The sequence below is a fragment of the Peromyscus californicus genome, unplaced genomic scaffold (genome assembly GCF_007827085.1).
Source record: "Peromyscus californicus insignis strain IS unplaced genomic scaffold, ASM782708v3 Scaffold_16__1_contigs__length_79575227, whole genome shotgun sequence".
Taxonomy (NCBI): domain Eukaryota; kingdom Metazoa; phylum Chordata; class Mammalia; order Rodentia; family Cricetidae; genus Peromyscus; species Peromyscus californicus.
This window is the reverse complement of record NW_026294458.1, coordinates 22,920,121-22,940,303: the sequence shown is the minus strand read 5'-3', so window position 1 is coordinate 22,940,303 and position 20,183 is coordinate 22,920,121. Positions and strand designations below refer to the sequence as shown.

Below are 20,183 nucleotides of genomic sequence, written 5' to 3'. Positions count from 1 at the left end.
AAACAGAATGTGTAGCCACCAATACCTGCCTTTAATGTAAGCTCACATCCCACGTGACAGATCCAGTTAGAGACTCACAGACAGTATCCTTGTAGGGTTCCCGCCAGCATCTATAGAAGAGAAAGAGCTTCTGGGAGCTATGCCAGCCTGAGCAGCAGCTGGATTCTAACGTTGCGTTCTTACAGAGAGGAAGAATGCGAAAAGAGACAGAAAGCATCCCCTGTGCGAGAGAAACCTCAGAGGTCATGTCTACATCACTACAGTCTGAGTCAGAGGGTTCAGCAACAGTCAGGGCACAAGGGCAAGCGTTAACTGGGCAGGAATGCTGATGGAATGTACAGACACCCTCCCTGCAGACAGACGTGCAACTTGGTACCTGACACTAGCCACACCCCAGCACAGCTAAGAGGCTTTTTCTCTTCTCCTAGTGAGATTTTTTACCTCTTCAAGCCAATCATGGAAACAAAAGGAATCACAAAAGGGTACAAGTTGGTGCGAGGCCTCCAGTGCCCTCTAGCAGAGTAGCTGCCCATCAGGGAAGAGGAAATGCATACAAGGCTGATTCTCCTTGACCTGGGAGCCCTTAACTGTAGGACCAACCAGTCATCATTAGTACCTCCTTCCTATGTTCCATGGGTCTCTAGGGTATTAAACATAACCTTAACCCAAGACCCTCTCCTTTCCAAACATCCGCTGGTCATCATTAACAATGTCTTGTTTGTAAACTGTCTTAGTATTTGATGATCATAACAGTCCTGTGAAACAACTTGTATTCTACCCATTTTGTAAATGAGGAAATAGACCCTAGGAAGATTGGTCACCGTTCAGAGTAACTCTTGACAGGAAGGCTTGACTTTGAATCTGGCATCCTGCCGCCTAGTTTAGCGTGCTCAGCATTAGACCACAACTACCGGACTGCACCGTGACCAGCAGGAAGCTCGCATTTGGCTTCCTCTTGACATTTATGGCTATGAGAGGGGTGCCACAAACATCTACTTAATCTAAACAGGAGACAAAGCCAGGCATCGTAGCACACTTGGGAAGCCGAGGTGGGAAGCTCACACGTTTGAGGTTAGTCTGGACGATTGCCAAAGACCCTATCTCCGTGAAACAGCACGCAAGTGGCTGAGGAAATGCTGTCAAATGCTGGTCTCCCACTGACTTCACACTGCACCCTTTATTTCCAGAAAGTAGAAGGGAAAGCTGTGGGTTTGGAAAACATCTGTACGGTCTCCTGGATAACAGTGGGAAAATATTAGTGTGTTAATGCCCTGTGAAAAGGCTACGGCAAGAAACTAGTCAAGTGTTCGAGGGGAAGCCTGGCATTTCTGACCTTTGTCAAGACAGGATCTTCTAAACAGAGAAAACGTATGTGTTCTCTTTGTCCCCAAGTTGGCAAGGAAGCTAGACAGGCATTTCTTTTTCTACTTAAAGTGTTAGCATTGTGTCAGGGCTGCTAAACTCTGGTGTTAAGTAACTTAGAGTCATGGTGACTTGAATTTGACTCTGGGTCCTGGGCTTCCGGGCAGCACAGCCTTGAGCAAATGAGTCTCTCCGAATTTATTCATTGTCAAGATGGAAGGAAAAGGGTTCTCTGCCTAGATCCTTAAGGAGTATGTATCCTATGAAATCTCAACAATAGGGATGCTCAACACAACACCACCAGTGTGGATGGGGAAATCTCACAAGGCCCCACCCCTAGATGAAGAGCTGTAGGCCGTCAATGGCTGCTGAGAGAGAGGACCCCTTTTCTCTGTGGCCAGCCCCCAGATGGGTCATCCAATCCCAAGTGGTCAACACTAAATACAGGTTCATAAGAGTAACACTAGATGGGTTCAGTAGGGGTGTGTGTGTGTGTGTGTGTGTGTGTGTGTGTGTGTGTAAAACAACAATAATTATAGACGAGGTCATAAATTTGAGAGGGAGTAAGTAAGCACAGGACGAGTTAGAGGGGAGAGGGAAGGAAGCGTGAATGATTGTAAGTACAGTACTCATGCATGAAACTCTCAGAAATACAAAACATTTAAAATTTTAAAAGGAGTGCAGCCCAGCCAACACAGATTTTGACCCACTGACTCTCATTTCAGACTTCTGACCCCAAGCTGTCAGATATTATATTTGTAAGATTGAGGAAATCTGTTACTATAGCAATAAGAAACAAGCACAGATTTTTTTGGCAAAAATATCCATTTATTAGGTCTGTTGAGAAGATGAACAAAAGGTACTTGACACAGAATAGAGAGCACTGTGGGGGCTGGTAGGTGGCAGCTTGCGTTCCTTTTGGTCATTTTAGAAAATAAGCATAGTTTTCTTTAGAACAAAACAGAACCAAAAAAAAGGATTTGTTTTTAATTATGTGTCAGGGAGTAGAGTGGTACATGCACGAGCATGCAGGTGCCCTTGGAGGCCAGAAGAGGGCATTGGATCCCCTGGAGCTGGAGTCACAGGCAGTTGTGGGCTGTCCAACCCAGGTGCCGAGAACTGGACTCTGTAAGAGCGGTACTCGCTCTTAACTGCCGCCCCACCTCTCCAGCCCCAAGCCACAAGCGTGGCCCTCTGGGTTACTATTTGAAAAATCCAAAAGAGACAGCAAGTTCAGTACACCCTGCCTATTGATACAGCCCTTTCTCAAGCTGCCAACCCACAGAAGCGCACCCTCCCTCCCGCCAGCATTTCCTACCACGCCACAGTCTAGGTTTCTCCTAGGTTCTTCTTGCCCAAACCAGCCTCCTGCCTCTTCTCCATGCTGGTCGGCATTTTCTCAATCTAATTCTGGCTCTTGGAATTCTCCCGTGTGGTGCTGATCTGTCGTTGCCTCTTTTTCCACCCGGTTGTAGCCAGGAAGCCACACAGTAACTACCCACTTCTAAAGCTCGGTGACAAAAGCATCTTTGGGAAATCATTGTCAGTCACTGGGGCAACATCCCTTGCTCAGGATCCCTTCAGCTTCCTTCTGGACCAGTTAAGACCCCTTATTGCACCTCCATCTGGTCCCTTCCTTTTTATCGGCATCCCTCAAAGCTTTCCCTTAATTAACACTTGGTCCAGTGAATGTGCTTTTTAAATTCATGTGCTTTAGATTCCCTGAAAGAAAAAACAATCTCTGTTCTCTGAGCCCAACTAACCACTACCAAGAGACTGCTGCATGACAAATGGCTGCAGAGTCAGTACATGGCTGGTCAGTGACAATGTTGAACTTGCCCTCTCCAGATATTTGCCCTTTACTCTCTGTTCCTATTATCCGAATTTCTATCTTTCAAAGTCCGTTTATTTGTGTGTCTAGTTTAGAGAGCAGCCCAACTGGTCAGGATTGATGTCCGTGCATGCCAATACTGAACTCTACAATGTAACTGATCCGGCTGTACCAGTTAGGTTCTTCCTGGCTGAGCCTTCAAGACACCGTAAGGTTCTACCCTTCTGATGTGGAAGAATTATTCCAGATAAATAAACGGTGTCTCTAAGCAGAAACTCCGCAGGGTGGGTGGTGTCGAAAGATGGTGTAACAAGGGCCCAGATTCTTCTGTTCCTTTGACAAACACTGATGGAGTTTATGTGCCAAACCCTGAGACAAAAACACACATACATTTTTAACTCCTTAAATATCCACAGCCTTTAAGGTAAAAAGAAATGGGAAAATATTTAGGGATGTTTAAATTACTTAGGCTATTAATACATTATAGTACAGCAATGGAGTTAACATTTATCAAGGCCAGAGTCGTATAAAAGACTTGGGCTGAAGGAGATGGCTCAGCAGTGAAGAGCACAAATTGTTCTTCCTAAAGGCCTGAGTTCACTTCCCAGCACCCACATCAGGTGACTCACAACAGCCTCTAACTCCAGCTCCAGGGGATCCGAAGTCTCTGGTCTACACAGGCATCCACACACACATACGGCATACACTCCACACAGACACATAAACACACCTGATTTTAAGAAGACATGAAGGGGATTTTAAGCATGAAGGGGAGAAATAAAACAAGCAAGACGCACCTCCCAGCAGATCTCATCCACAACCCAGGAGTTCAGCCAAACTGGCTGACGCGATATTTGATCTTCATGTTGCTCTTCTGAATCTCCTCGCTCCCTGGTCCTCTCCTTGGAATGCCTACCGCCCATCTCACTTTCCCCTTACACACCCTCCTCTCTTCTCCTGGTCCAAAGGCTGACTCTATCATCAGCTAGGCTGGAGTCTTTCGCACCCAGACCCCACTCATGCATTTAGACATCTGCTTAAGTATTATAGCTACTTGAGAACTTAGCTTCTCTCCTAGTACAAAATCCTAGAATGTAACGATCTTCCTTACGCATCTTTACATGCCCCAACATGCACTTTTGTTATTTAATACCTTTAGACTTAGAACGGCAATTGGTTTAAGTGTCAAGGGATGTGAACAGCCTTTCTCAGTGTCTCAAGGGCAGAAGCCAAACCGATTGACCCCAACACTTAACCTTGTGTTCCTTCCAGAGACTCCTCAAGGACACAGACGTCTGGGTTTAGTTGCATCTGGCATAAACAGTATAAATAGTTTCTAGGAGCTGGTGTGAGCTGCAGGAAGGAGTGTGGGCCTCAGAGTCACACAGACCAAAGACGCCACCATATCTGCTATCGCTGGTCTATGTGGCCTCAGAGGTACTGCTTTATCAGTTAGTTAGGTTTTGATTTCCTGGTGTACAAAAGAGCCTCCTCCTCTCCCACACTGTTGCTCTAGCTAGGTTCTGAGAATCTGGTATGTACCTGAGGTTCCTAGAAGAGTGCATAGGGGAGCTAAATATTCCTCTTCTCTCTGCACGTCTCCTATGTAACAGAAAACATCGTTATGTGCAACTTACGTTTTTTTTTTTAGGATAACAAAATATTTAACATCTACCCACAGGCTACGGTAGTGACCTCAGCCAACTCTCTTCGTTTCTCTGTGGCTACAGTTGGCCTTGTCCAAGGATGGCAGAGGCCATACCAGGGACTATCAGTTTCTGTCAGCCTGGTCATCACCATGACAGACCTACTTTTTGTTCCCCTGGTAACCTTGAAGAATCTCAGTATGCCTCTCAGGATAATGACTTTGGTGTCCTTCATACCCTAAGGACTCCTGATAGGCACTGATCACTTTGAAAGCCTTTATTTTTATAAAGGCCTTTTTAAAATCTTTGTAAAACTCCCAGGATTGCTGACCTCGGGTATCAAATTTCTATCATTACTAAAAGCTCTCACAACTTTTATTTGGATGCAAAAAAAGGAAATAGGTAATGTCATAACTTGGTGACAGTATAGAAACTAAGGCAATATTTGCTACCTGCTCCCATCAAACTCTAACACTCTTCACTGTGTCCTCAGCTTGTGGGAAATCCTGAAGATGGCCAAAGATGATTCCACTGTTCGCTGCTTCCAGGGCCTGCTGATTTTTGGACATGTGATTGTTGGTGTAAGTCATAAGTAGTTTTCAGAACATTGTGTTCTTCTTGTAAGCATGGTTTTTAGATTAATTAAAAGTGAAAGTTTAAGAGAATGGTATAATTACTGCTCCCCTTTATAGCGTCTTCATTTTAAGAAATGCGGTAAGAAATATGCTAGCTAGAATCTTAAAATAGTCATATGTAACTACCTATTATAACAGAATACCATGATCAACTTTAAAATAGATATTTCCTTTCCAATTTTAAGACATAATGAATTTAAGAGTCATGTTCACTGTGGCCAACATCCAAACACACCTGCTAACACATTCCTTTATGCTTCTGTCCAGTTTCACGTTGGTTTGACTTGGGGACTCTGTTATTGAAGGTGCTGGGATAGACGTTCTTCTGTACAGAGTGGGAGAGTGTCTCAGAGGCCAAGCTGTGTGGGCATGAGGATACGGGAAGAGCACTAGTCCAGGAGTCGAGAGAGCTGGTCTGTGGCTCCGTTCCGTTTGTGCCTCTCTGTGTAGAGCTGTGGATGGGCCATCATCATTTGGGGCCATGATTCCTCACCCATAGAATATGAGCACTGGGAAGACAGTCACGAAGATTCCAGAACCACTGTGACAATGGCCCGGGCACTTCAAGTATTACAACAGAGGAAGATTTGCAATGAGACAGGATATGGGGAATAACTTTCATACAAGAAAGCGCTAAGTGGGTCATATCACAGGGGCTTTATGGATGGTCTGAGATTACCTAAATCTTTTCCCAAATAGCAAACAGACCGAGTTATATGTGGCAGGAAGCATCAAAGACAGAGGGTATATGAAGAAGGAAGCAAAGTACAAATAGTTGTTGGATTCCCTGGCAATGAGGAATCCATTGCATAAAGCCTCTGTAAGGGAAGAGAGTTGGCTATAGAATGTACCCTGGCCCCCATTCCCTTCCCAGTGCTCTGCTCTTGGCCACCAGCCTGACAGATCCACTCGTGGCTTGTTTCCAGATGTGTGGTATCGCCCTGACGGCAGAGTGTATCTTCTTTGTATCGGACCAACACAGTCTCTACCCACTGCTTGAAGCCACCAACAACGATGATATCTACGGGGCAGCTTGGATAGGCATGTTTGTGGGCATCTGCCTCTTCTGCTTGTCCGTTCTAGCCATAGTAGGAATTATGAAGTCCAACAGGAAAATCCTCTTGGCGGTAAGACCTTACAACCCTCTGAGAGCTGGAGGTGTAGCCCAGTTGATAGAGTGCCTGCCTCACACACATAAGGTCTTGGGTTCAAACCTTAGCACCATATTATCTGCGTATGGTACTGCACATCTACAATCCTAGCACTCTGTGGGTAGAGGCAGGATGATCAGAAATTCAAGGTAATCCTTGACTGCATAGCAAGTTCAGGGTCAGCCTGTGTTACAAGGGACTCTTCCTCAAAACGACAACAGCAAATTCTCTGCCGTTGTCTTCCTGGGCCGGTTTCGCTGAACTGTTTCTTCTCCATTGAGCACAGAGCTTTGGTTTGCACTGAGCTAAGTGGAGGAAGAGTCCCGGGTAAGTGGTAAAAACAAAATAAAACAACAACAAATGAAGATCCCCTGTTGCGAGATCATCCATGCGGGTTGTAAAGGTGCCCTCCATGATTGCAAGTTCAGGTTCCAGTAAAAATAACTGAAAACGGCAACACCTGTAGGTGGCCTAGTGACTATGTGCACCAATGCATTCTTCTCCAGCTACCAGTCTGCATGTGCCCAACATTCGCAGCCAGGAATCATGTGAGCAGGAGAAAAGACGCAGGGAGGGCTTTTTTGTTAGATTTTGTTCTTCCCTTGATAAGAGCTAGTTCTAAGTATTGTTTTAATATTAGTCAGATATTGGTGTGTTAAGATACAAAATGCAAAACAGACACGAAATCCCCAAACAAGAACTTTCCTGAAGGCTTTTGAGTTCAAGGCCTATGGTTTGTTTTTTTTTTTTTGTTTTTTGTTTTTTTTGGTTTTTTTTTTTTTGGTTTTTTTCGAGACAGGGTTTCTCTGTGTAGCTTTGCGCCTTTCCTGGGACTCACTTGGTAGCTCAGGCTGGCCTCGAACTCACAGAGATCCGCCTGGCTCAGCCTCCCGAGTGCTGGGATTAAAGGCGTGCGCCCGGCTGGCCTATGGTTTTTGTGTGATGGCCCGGACTTCCCACACTGTCCCTGAGTCTGCCGTACAGGAACCCTGGGAGACCCTGAACAGCACCATTGGGAGTGACCCAGTTCACACCACTCTGTGGTCCCAAGCCACTCACTAGATCATGCTCCTCTGCCTTTGCAAATGGAAATGTTAGCCAGCAGGGAAGAAACTCTCTTACTTGGCCGCTTAAGGGACTTGCTGGTTCACTTCTCTAAGGTAAAGCATTGCCCTAGTGCCTGGGAACGCAGAATATTGCAGAATATTTACCTTCTCCGCTCCTTTGTGTGCGTTAGTTCCAGGGCAAACACACTCACTCTGAGGCGTGGGGGGGGGGGGGGTATGGAGTGGGGAGGGAGAGAAGAGGGGGATCTTCCTGAAGACAACTTCCACTGCACCCTGGGCTCCTTCTGGGCCAGCCATATATATGTGCCTGACAAATCAGAACTGAGCTGGGGAGGAAAGGCAAGGAACAGAGTCCTCTCTGTGAAGCTGAAGGAGAAATGCCTATACCAATGCCTCCTTTCTGTCCTAATTGTAGAGGATCCTGAGGATCTGTGAGGGGAGCCACCAAAGCTCTTGACAGGAAGCAAGGACAACAGCTAATGTGGGGGGCGTGGGGGGGGTTATGGGTCTCTGGTGTCTCAGAAGGCCCTTCTTACTGATTTTTTTCACAGAGGTGGTTGTGTTTGTTTTGTTTTGTTTTAGGGCCAAATAGTGAAAGCAGCAAATGGTCCTGACCTTTGAACCCACAAATACCCCACAAAAGGGAAGACAACTTCCCCTGTCTTCCCCCCGACTGACTCCCATAGTCCTTCTGCACAAGAAGGACATAAGGGGCAACAGTGCGTGTATAAAAGTGTGCAAGGCAGAGATCAAGTTCTCACAAGAGATTGACACGCACTGAAAGGCATCCACTCACTGTTCTGCTGTTTTCCAACCAGACACTGGAGTCAGGGCTGTGCAGAGCCGGTCACCCACAGTGGAGGTGCTTGTCGCCTGCGCACAGCGTAAGCAGCGCACAGAGAGCTCTGCTCTGCCCTCACCAGAGCTGGTATCACACGGGTAGGTGACAGGAGCTCACCAATGCGTCTCCATGCCTGAAGGCTGCCTGCTTGTTACAGCTGAGCCTGGGTAGGAAAGACACAAGGCATTAAACATGTTCTGTCATCTTTTCCTGGCTTCACATTCCTTCATTGTTTATATCAGCTCCCCCGAGTTAAAATTGAAATGCATGGTGCTGGATGAAAAACCTCTGAATTGAATGGCCATTTCTCTAGAGATAAGCCGAGAACTGAGCTGACCCACATGCCACCTTGTCGCTAGTACCTAGCACTAGCCTCGTTCCAAGCACCTGATCAAAGAGAGCTTGTACTATGCAGTACTTGGATATTACATTTAGACGAATGTGCTAAAACTCACAGGAATCACGTGGTGGGATTTCTGTTATAATTCTCTGTTGTCCTCTGTTTCCTTCCCAGTACTTCATTATGATGTTCATAGTGTATGGTTTTGAAGTGGCATCTTGTATCACAGCAGCGACACAGCGAGACTTTGTGAGTATGGTCCCCAAAGCATAGAGCAAAAATGACGACCGCGCTGACACCGGAGCAAGCGACATGCTTTAAGCCCTGGCTGTGTGCTGGTCATGCTGATATGCACACTATTAATGAGTGCGTTTTTACTTAATACTCAGAAACCGAGAATGGGAAGTATTGCTTGTCTTTTCTAAATGAAAAGAGAGAGGCGGTTCCTTCAGAGAGAGCCAGGGACCTTAAAAGCAAAGAAAGTTATCTAAAGATGCAGAACTGACAAGTGGCAACAGCAAGACTTCTGATCCTAGGAAACCTGATTCCCAGTGCCCAGCCTGTGATCCTAGCATTGGTCATCACTCGACCATGCTGTGGCCTCCCTGCGTGTTCTGCCTTGTGGAAGACACCATTCAGACTCTTTCTTGTTCTATTTCTCACTGTTTCCCTAATCTATACCATCTTAGAACACCTGTCTACCCCAGTCAGGCGGTAGTTTCTTCTTCCATGGAAACCCGCAGCAGCCCCAGCCCACTGTGCTCGGTGCCCGAGTTTAGCCTCCCTCCAAGAGGATGCTCAGTGTCCTGGACAACCAGCCCCGCAGAAGATGATGCCTTTCTGGGGAGCAGGTGAGCTGATGCTCCCTCTTGTGTCTCCCCCAACCCCTGCAGTTCACAACCAACCTCTTCCTGAAGCAGATGCTGGTGAGGTATCAAAACAACAGCCCCCCAACCAATGACGATGAGTGGAAAAACACCGGCGTTACCAAGACCTGGGATAGGCTCATGCTACAGGTAAGGCGTGTGGTCCTGCGGTGGGCCACTGCACATCTGCACCAGTAACAACCTGAATGTGGGTGGGAGTGAGGTCAGTGTCTCCAGGGGCTTCCTTCAGGTAGAGACTTGTTCCTGGCCGGGTCAGCAATGCCTCTTGTTTACTGGTGAGGGTGAGGAAGGGGGAACGCTAAACACATGACTCAGTGAGGCCTCTGGATCCATATTTTATATCAAGCTACAATGCTGATTAGCCTACCTTTATAGGGTGTATGTTAAAAACGTTAGATTAATAATATGTTCTGCCTCTTATGATGTTAGGTCTCCCTTACTTTAACAGAACAGCAAACTCAAATAGTGATAGGTACTTGTCTCACCTTTTTATATCTCCTATGAAGAATTCTGCTAAGTATCAGGAGATATGATTTGATTTAATCACCCAGTTTTAAGTGGCCATCATTCCATATATCCAAACTTATTCCAAATACCATCAGAACCCCAAGTCTTCCAAGAATATTGCCCCATTTTGTCTTTTGTGTATAACCTCTAATATGAGCCTACTCTTCATTGGCCCAACACACACACACACACACACACATACACACACACACACAACTCTCACATACACACACACAACTCTCACACACACTCACACAATCTCACACACACTCTCACATACACACACACTCACACATATCCCAGCCTTTCTGTCTACTACTTTCAACACTGTCTTGACATTCTGCTTCACCAGAAACCTGGCTGCCCCCTAGTGTCCCCTGCCTGTCTTCTTACCCCCATGTGCCCTAAGACCTAGAAATCGATTAGGTTTCCCCGCTTCTCTGCACAGCTTCTGTATTCTCTCTTCCCTTGGTTCCCTCCTTGTTCAAACACTTAAAGTCCACACCATCAGCCTGTGGTCTCCTTACTGGGGCTTTTTATCAACACCTTCCAGTCATCCCCTGCTTTCACTGAGGATTACAGTATTGACAGCGCGATACACACACACACTTATCACAACACAGACAACACAGAATGAGTCTGTTTCCTGGTTAGCTACATCTTATATCTAAATGGTGAAATTGCACGTTATTTCAAGATGATCTTTGTCCTTAGATTTGCTTGTTTATATTCATTCTAAAAGTTGAAGGAGGCCTATAATTTTTACTTCCTCCCTGAAACATTTTAGCAGATAATGGTAAGGAGAGAACACAGTATGGATTTTATAGCCTCTCTCCAGTGTGTACAGAGTCATGGGCATCAGATATGTGTCTGCTTGACCCCCTTTTCTTATGTAGAGGAACGGGTCTGTGCCACCAGGTCTGAAATATTTTTCCAGTTTACTTTCTCCTTTATAAAATGAGGTGCTGAAACGGGCCTTTAATTCCAGCACTCAGGAGGCAGAATGAGACAGACCTCTGTGAGTTCAAGGCCAGCCTGGTCTACAGAGTGAGTTCCAAGACAGCCAGAAACCTTGCCCCCAAATAAATAAATAAATAAATAAATAAATAAATAAATAAATCTAATGCATAATTACTCTAGGAAAATATTACAAATACAGAAAAGGAAAACAAGAATAATTGCTAATGATGTCTTTACTACTAAAACTTTTCATTTTATGATTTTTAAATGACTGTATTTCTCTTGTGGTAATGTATCTTACTACAAATATTAATAATAATAAATGCCTATTAAGAGCTTACTATGAGCTAGGTGCTGTACCAAGTAAATTAATTATATTAACACACTTGATCCTCACAAAAATTCTATAAGATAGGTCTTATATTCATTTCAAATTTAGAGTCAAATGAAATAAGCCTTAGAACAGTGGTTCTCAACCTTCTCAATGTCACAACTCTTTATTGCAGTTCCTCATGTTGTGGTGATCCCCAATCATAAAATTATTTCATTGCTACTCCATAACTGTGATTCTTTTTTTTTTTTTTTTTTTTTTTTTTTTGGTTTTTTCGAGACAGGGTTTCTCTGTGTAGCTTTGCGCCTTTCCTGGGACTCACTTGGTAGCCCAGGCTGGCCTCGAACTCACAGAGATCCGCCTGGCTCTGCCTCCCGAGTGCTGGGATTAAAGGCGTGCGCCACCACCGCCCGGCTTGTTTTGTTTTTTTAAGACAGGATTTCTCCATGTAGTTTTGGTTCCTGTCCTGGATCTCACTCTGTAGACTAGGCTGGCCTCGAACTCACAGAGATCTGCCTGCCTCTGCCTCCTGAGTGCTGGGATTAAAGGCGTGCGCCACCGCTGCCTGGCTGTCATAACTGTGATTTTGCTACTGTTTTGAATCAAAAAGTAAATATCTGATATGCAGGATATCTGATATGAGACCCCTGTGAAAGAGTCAGTCCAACCCCCAAGGGGTTGTGACCCACAGGTTGAGAACTACTGCCTTAGAGACTTACAGTGTTATGCCCATTAATGGCTGGTAAATGAATAACATAAAAACATTTTTGGAAACTTAGAACAACCTTAAGTTCCAGTTTGGAAATATTTTAGTCATGTAAGATGTGGTACGCTCTCTAGTACTTTCTCCACAAAGCTTTAGGTGGTGACATTGATGGCTTTATTATGGGCCATAAAGATAATGTTGTGGCTCTTATCCTCTGGCAGGACCACTGCTGTGGTGTAAATGGTCCGTCAGACTGGCAGAAATACACCTCTGCCTTCCGGGTGAAGAACAACGATGCTGACTATCCCTGGCCTCGGCAGTGCTGCGTCATGAACAAGGTTATGGAGCCTGTCAACCTGGACGCTTGCAAACTCGGAGTGCCCGGTTATTACCACAGTCAGGTGAGTCCCCTCCCCTCCGAAGACCTAGCAGGAAGTGCTTCTGCGCTTCATGAAGAAAATAATAGTCAGCTGTGAGTAATGTCATACGGAAGTCTGCATGTTTCCCCTACATAACCTCGCGTTATCTAGTTCCGTCTCTGTGAGTGCTCATTCAGAACTGTTGCAAATTTAATTTTAGTAAAATTACTGCAACATGACGATTTCCGTAGCACAAACCAACTTGGTGTCAATAAAGACAATCTATCTGTGTCATGTCTAGAATTGGTTTTATGAGAAATATCTGCATTAGAGGAAGGCTTGCAAAATGTAAATTGGAAAGGTTGATATACAAAGACAATATTATTCAGCTCCAAAACAATGGCAGTTGCTGAGGTCAGAGGCAGGCAGTGTTTAGCAGGATTAGATTGGAGATTTGGGCTGAAATATTTACATATATATGGTTTTTATCAGAGTGCTTCTGGGCTGACGAAAGTGCCCTGATGATGATCACGAAACACTTACTGAGGTCTTCCTGAAGGCCAGATGTTGTGTCCTGTGCCACACAGAGACTATAATGCCTGGGGTGCTCAAACGTTGGTGCTGGCTGTGCTCTGTGATCTGTACATGAGCGAGAGAAGCTAATAGGGCCTTGCCCGAGCTCACACAATTAGTAAATGGCTGCCAGGCTTCAACCCCAAGCCATAGAGCTTGAAAGCACAGACACCACATCCATAAAGGCTTGGACATAGTCCTCCAAAGTCTTAGTGAGCTTTCCCAGGCCCTGTAAACCAGCGTCTGTTGACACAGCACACCGAAACACTCTGCTGCCCTGCTTTGGGAGTGGTCACTGTGAGGAAGCCTAGCAGTACGTCAGTCTGTCAAATAATTGAGAAGCATCAGGCTTTTCCCTACAGAAGTAATGCCACAAGCCATCCATACATCTGGAGTGAGCGACGCCATTGTTACACCTGGCGGGTACCTGGACTGCAAGTGGATGTGTTCATTCACAAAGGACATGGGAGTGATACCGAGGATTTTGTAGCAGAGCAACCCTCACTGAGCTTTATAGCAACCTTGTTATGGCATTGTTTTAGTCAGTTATACTCGGGCTGTAATAAAAAAAATAAATGTATTGCTTATAATCAGCATAAAATGCAACCATCACTCCAACTATTCAAACTACTCATGAAATGTTTTCAGCATTGGAAGTGGCTCATGCACACCAGTCTTTACTGAATTACAGTCATGTGCTAACAATGTCTTCTCTCTAAAAGGGACAAAAAGGGCACCCACCTTCCAATTATTGCATAGCCTTGTCTTCCCCCTACAATACAGAACACTCCAGCTATGAAAATCTACTAAAACCACTTACTCAGGCTTAGATAGGTGAGTTTGAAGACAAAACACAAATTCACTCTTTTTCTTTCGACTGTTTTGGGACCTCCACACCCATCTGGACACCTTCCTTTGACCTTATCTGCCTTCAGTGTCTCCAGCTCCACGACCAGCCAGCTGAACCACAGGCATAAAACATCACCAGTTAGCCCCACTCTTCAACGGAGTTCCCAAGTTCTGACATCTCTTCCTCTGTTCCTTCGTTCCCACTTACTCAATCTCACTCGCTCTTCACCCTGAACCTAAACAGATCTATCAGTCTGACTCCCCCTATCTTGCTCCCCCAGATTCCCATCCATCCCCACTTTCTGACATACAGGTGCTGCTAATTCCACTCCAGCAATCCTTGGTTACACAAGAAAACAGTTCACCCAATACCTGCTATGCTTTGCTGTTGTTTTTAAATGTACCTTGTCCATAAATTTCTATGAGCTGCCTTGGACTGTATTACTTAGTTCTATATCTTCAGTACTTGGCTCAAGGCTTGGCACAAGACAGATACTCAAAAAATGTTCGGTGGGTAGATAAGGGAATGAAGGAGTGGATGACCCCCCCTTTCATAAGCATGTTGAAGCTTTTCAACACTTGCAATGCTCCAAAGTGTTGCTATAGATAAAAACTGGTAAAACTAGAAAAGAGAGTCTAAGTATAGAATGAGGAAAATGAGGAAAATCAACCAGAATTCCACATAGTAGGTCAAATAGACACACACACACACACACACACACACACACACACACACACACACACACACATACTTAGGCTTCATAAGCATTGAAAAATGCTACATACAAATTCTGATGTCTTTACCTCAAGAATATTAATATATACTAAGAGTGTAAAGTCCCAATGAAATGATTAGCCTCCTGGAAACTCAGTAATGAGATGGAAAACTGGGGATTTTGACTGTGAGTCCCATAAAGACAAGAGTCCTTTCTGTCTTGCCCCAGCTAAGTCACCAACTCAGGACCCAGCACCTGGCATAAATTGTCTTTTACATATAGTATTTGATGAATGATTACCTCCCAAGGTTTTCAAGAGAATGGGAGTGTTCTGTGTTTTCCAAGTGGAGATTGTAAATGTTAATTAATATCCTTTCATTGTCTCTTTTCTTGTTCTTTCATTCATTCATTCATTTGTTTAAGATAGGATGTCATTCTGTAGCTCAGGCTGGCTTTGAACTCTTTATGTAGCTCTGAATGGCCTTAAACTCATTATTATGTAACTCAGACTGGCTTTGAATTTATAATTCTCTTGCCTAAGCTTCCTAAATGCTGGGATTACAAGCTCTCGTTCTGTAAATTATTATTAGGTACCTACTAGATGCCAGGCACTCAAAACCTCTGCCCTTGTAGAGGCTGCTTTTTATTATAGATGACAAATAAGGAACCCACTGCATGCAAATACACAAATTCCAGATAGTGGTAGTGCCAGGGGCAGACATAAAGCAGGGTTTGTAAATGGAGTATGATAAAAGAAAGCTGCTTTTTCTGCGGCTGTCCAGAACGCCTTTGTTGAGATGATATCTGCAGAGTTCTGAATTGTGTGCGGAGATGGGGAACTGGAGTGTTAGGGAACACTTCTAAGCAAAGGAAGCAGCCTGTACAATCCTTAGCACTTTGGAGCCTTACAAGGCCAGAGTGATTGTGAGATGTCTAGAAGGGATGGGTAAACCTAGATCTAGCGAGTGCGGTCAGATGTGCTAGGCCCTGTTCCATGATCTGCTCAATCAGTAGCATGGGAGGATGCCCATGCATGCTGTTCTTGGAGATGGACTTAACCCTCAAGGGAGGCCCTGGAGGGGCCAGAGTGGTACAAGGAAAAAGACTCGGGGTGTTTGCATTTGTGATACTTTTAAATAGACCCTAAAGGATTTGCTTAAGTGTTGAATGTTGGATAAAGAAAGCAAGGAAAATTTCAGGAGTCTTCATTTGGGCATTCTGCAATGTAATAGAGTAAATGAGAGAACTATTCAAGTACAGGGGTGGAGGAAATCAGCATGTATATATGGCTTAAGAAGGTGAGGACACCGAATCATGGGAGACAGAACCTCAAGTGCACACCTGTAGCCACTGGGTGGAGCCTGAACTTCATGGCCGACCTAGAATAGTTGTTGAAATTTGCAGACAAATCCAGCACACTTGCCTCTGGACCTTTCAGTGCATGGAATCGCCTGGCTTCTGCATTTCCTGGGTGTTCCCTATGATCCCTAAGATTGTGTAGAGTCCCTTAAATGGCAACTCTAGCCTTGTGTGGTTGTCAATTATTAATCCACCGGCATCAGTTCTTATCTCCGCTCTAGATGATCTCTCCATATTAATGTAACTCATGCCACCTTCCCAGGGCTGCTATGAACTGATCTCTGGACCAATGGATCGGCATGCCTGGGGAGTTGCCTGGTTTGGATTTGCCATCCTATGCTGGACTGTGAGTATCCTCAGCACATGTTTTATTTCAGAAAGGGGCAATAATGAGAGACCTTGAGACAGTACCTGGTTATTTCAACAACCCTAAAAAGTCTGGAAACCAATTCTTGCAGCTAAGGTCGTCAGAAGATATCTAGCACCAGACCAAGGATTATGGGCTCCCTTGAGGTGTAGGATGTCAACCTCCCTCCTAGGGAAAGGACGGGCCTACTCTAGAAACCCTTCTTCTAGCTATCCCAGATGAATCCACCTGGGCTTCTTAGTGAACTCCGGCTGTGTTCCACGTTGAAGTCATTCATTGCAGCTAGAGTTCAAGGCCCATCCTGTCACCTCCCTAGACAGCTTCTGAGGCCCAACATTAGTTGTCTAGCTCCTTTCCATGGTCTCATCACTTCCTGCTGACTCTCTGTGAGAAAAACACAGGGAGGTCAGAGCCCTGGCTCCCAGCCCTAGCTGCACATTGAAACCTCCTAGACAGACAGAACCTGTATGTACCAACCACTCTGTGGTTCTTCACTTGATCCTACAGCTGGGCCTGGGCATTTTGTTTTATTTGGCTTGTGTTTGTGTTTTGATTTGGTAATTTTTCTAGATGATTCTAAATTTCTGTTCCAGCTGAGAACCATGATATTTGGGAAACAATTCCAAACTTTGATACTGGTTACCCTGGTACACCTTGAAATGTGTTAAGGATTCAAAGAAAGAAAAAAAGCTATTTTTCTCTATGTGGCCAGTGTCTACTGACATTTACTTCCACTAAGTATAATGACTGAAAAAATTAAATATTTAATAGGCCAATTACAAGTTCATATAAACAACATAACCCTGATAAGAAAATAGTAACTATTTCACAAAACGAAAAATTTGTGAAGTAGTATTGCTTTGAGGGTTCCTCCGATCCTGTCGGAATCTGGCTTCGTAAAGGAAGCTGGGTCTCTCACAGGTGCTCCTTCGTTCACTCTGTGCTAACGCATCACCAGTGTTGAAGGACAGGAAGAAATTGGATCCTTCATTACAGCGTGAAGTTATAAACAGGAATGTTTTGGTAACCTTATTCAAGGTGAATATCGTGAATATTCCTTTGAAACTATGTGCCCTTCTGTAGAAGCTTCTTCAAGATCAGTTGCAATACAGAATCTGAAACTAGATTAATGAAGAACTTTCTGTACAATTTGCACAAATCTTTGATCAATACCTAAGTCACGAACTGGCTGTTTGGGGAAATGCTGCCTCATTATGCTTCATAGCATTTGCTGGTGTTTGCTGATTTCTTTATGGGACACCAAAAGATCATATTCATTAACACCCTGGAAAAGCTCTCAAATAGGATACTATCAAACCCATGGCAGCATATCAGTTCTCCAGAGATCTGATTTTTGCTTGAAAACTCAAATTTATTATTGGCCCATATATTGTCAAGTGTTTTCCTTGAGGTAACAGACTAATTTCATAAGTTTTGAAGAAAATATCTGCCCAAATATCCAAGCCTAAATAACCATAACTTCTTAACTTTTTTTTTTCAAATAAAAATGGTGTTTTAAGCAAAACAAAGTTGGGTCAGTGTATAACCAACTACATATGTGCTTTCCTTTTGCACAACTGTATTTCAATATGCCATGGGACTTGGTGTGTTTTTTATCATACAGAATATTAAAAGGATGTGTAATCAAAGGTCACAGTACAATAGGATCGGTAGGGTTGGTTGTTCCATGAAGGACGAGCCCAGATAAATCCCTGCCTCTTCCTTCTCCCCACAAGCGCACAGCCATGCAGGGTACACCGAGAACTAATGCAGTTCAGTGCCTCTGCCTTGTCTCTCTCTGAGACTTGGCAGTCTTACCTTATGCTGATTTTGTACCACCAGTGCCCATGTAAAAGACACTGACGAGGCAAATGAAGTCCCTTTACCTAAATATTCTTGACCTCATTGACCCCTGAAGGGCATTTGTGTACTATGCTTTGAAAAGTGCTGAGTGAGAGGGTATAAAATGAGGGAGAAGAGAGAAAGCTGTTCCTTCAGGAAGTGTTTTATGATCAGCCTTAGGAGTTCATGTCTGTTGTGAAACAATGTCCCAATGACATATTGGATGCTGCCAGAGGCAGAGGGCCAGCTGTTCTTAGTTCCCCAACACCTAGCCTAACAGAGTAAAGGCTCGGTTATTTATTAAGTCCATTTAAATGACAACAGGGAAGTGTCCATTGGTCCCGTGTTACCACGAGCTACAGGACATTTAAAGGCTTTGGAGCACCATGGGGTTGCCAACTGACTGTACACAAGTATCAAACTCTAATTGATAGATATTGTAAATCTCCTGAAATTCGGTAGAGGGGGAAAAGAGCTAGAGATACTGAGGGTCTGCTGTGGATGAGACATCATGTCAGCTAGTCTTCACACGAAACCCCCTCAAGATCAGTAGGTCTGCCCAACAAGGAACCGTCCTTGAGAAGAACTCCTAGCATAGCCAGCTCACTTCCGCTCACAGAGGGGTTTCCTGTTCTCAACCTGTGGGTCGAGACTCCCTTGTAGATTGCACATCAGATGTTTATATTATGATTCATAACAGTAGCAAAAAATACAGTTATGAAGTAGCAACAAAATAATGTTATGGTTGAGGGGTCACCACAGCATGAGGAGCCGTATTAAAGGGTCACAGCATTGGGAAGGCTGAGAACCGCTGCCCTAAAGCCTGTTGGGTTCTATGTCTTTGGGTTTGTTACTTCCCTGTGCTTCAAATTCTTCAGAGAATTTTGAGAACAAATGCGCCCGGTGCATACGAGTTATAATAAACATCAGGCCCAGTAATTATTTCATTGTCTCCCTCACAGCTCTAGATCTGAGGTAGAGAGAGAAGGTATGAAGTTTATTTCACACAGAGACTGGGGCTCAGGAAAGTAAAATGGCAGGGCTAGGATCCCTGGCAGTAGATGGTAGATCTGGAACAGGCCAGACTTTCCAACTCCACACCTGAGTGAGAGGTCTTAGGCTCTGCGGGATTCTTCAGAGGCAGTCATTCCAGGTGGCAGGCATTTTAAGAGGAAAGGGTTTCAAGATTAGAAGGAAAAAGTGACCCAAATGCCTGGAGATGTAGCTCAGTTGGTGAAGCACCTGCTGAACACACCCAACCCCCCAAATTATATCCCAGCTCTGAACAAAGCAAGTATGGTTGCCATGCCTATAATCCCATTACTTGGAAACTGGGAGCAGAAGGGTCAAAAGTCCAAGGTCATCCTCAGTTATGTAGCAAGTTCAGGGACAGCCTAGGCTACAGGAGACCCCATCTCAAAAATAAACAAATAAATAAAAAGCAAAAAGATAGAATCTATGCAGTTTCTATCGGTAGCTGGAGGGCCAGCCTCTAGTCACCACCAGGGTATCTGAGTTCTATCTGAGGGGGAAAAAAATAACAAAACACACTCTTTCTGATGGTAACTTTCTCTTTTACTTCATATAAAAAAAATCTCTTTCTCTGAAAATCTCTTTCTTCACACAGCTACATCTCTTAACATACAGCTATATATCTCTCTTTGCAAACACACATCTCAGAATCTCTTTCTGAAAAATCTCTCTTGCTCTCTCTCCTGCCTAGCTTCTCATTCTTTTTCCTCAGCTCCTTCTGTACACCCATGCACACACACACACACACACACACACACACACACACACACACACACACACACTCACAGCTAACTCTTCACACAGCTCCTCTACATAGCAACA

At 44.5% G+C, this 20,183-nt stretch overlaps 1 protein-coding gene across 1 annotated transcript; it reads left to right on the top strand.

Moving 5' to 3' along the window:
* The first annotated feature begins 2,728 nt into the window (after positions 1-2,728).
* Upk1b (uroplakin 1B) lies at positions 2,729-17,190 on the top strand. The gene is made up of 6 exons (XM_052740693.1): positions 2,729-5,420; positions 6,401-6,601; positions 9,048-9,122; positions 9,767-9,889; positions 12,486-12,665; positions 16,383-17,190. Exons 1-6 carry the CDS (start codon positions 5,352-5,354, stop codon positions 16,521-16,523), a joined length of 789 nt encoding a protein of 262 aa, XP_052596653.1. The 5' UTR covers positions 2,729-5,351; the 3' UTR covers positions 16,524-17,190.
* The last annotated feature ends 2,993 nt before the right edge of the window (positions 17,191-20,183 follow it).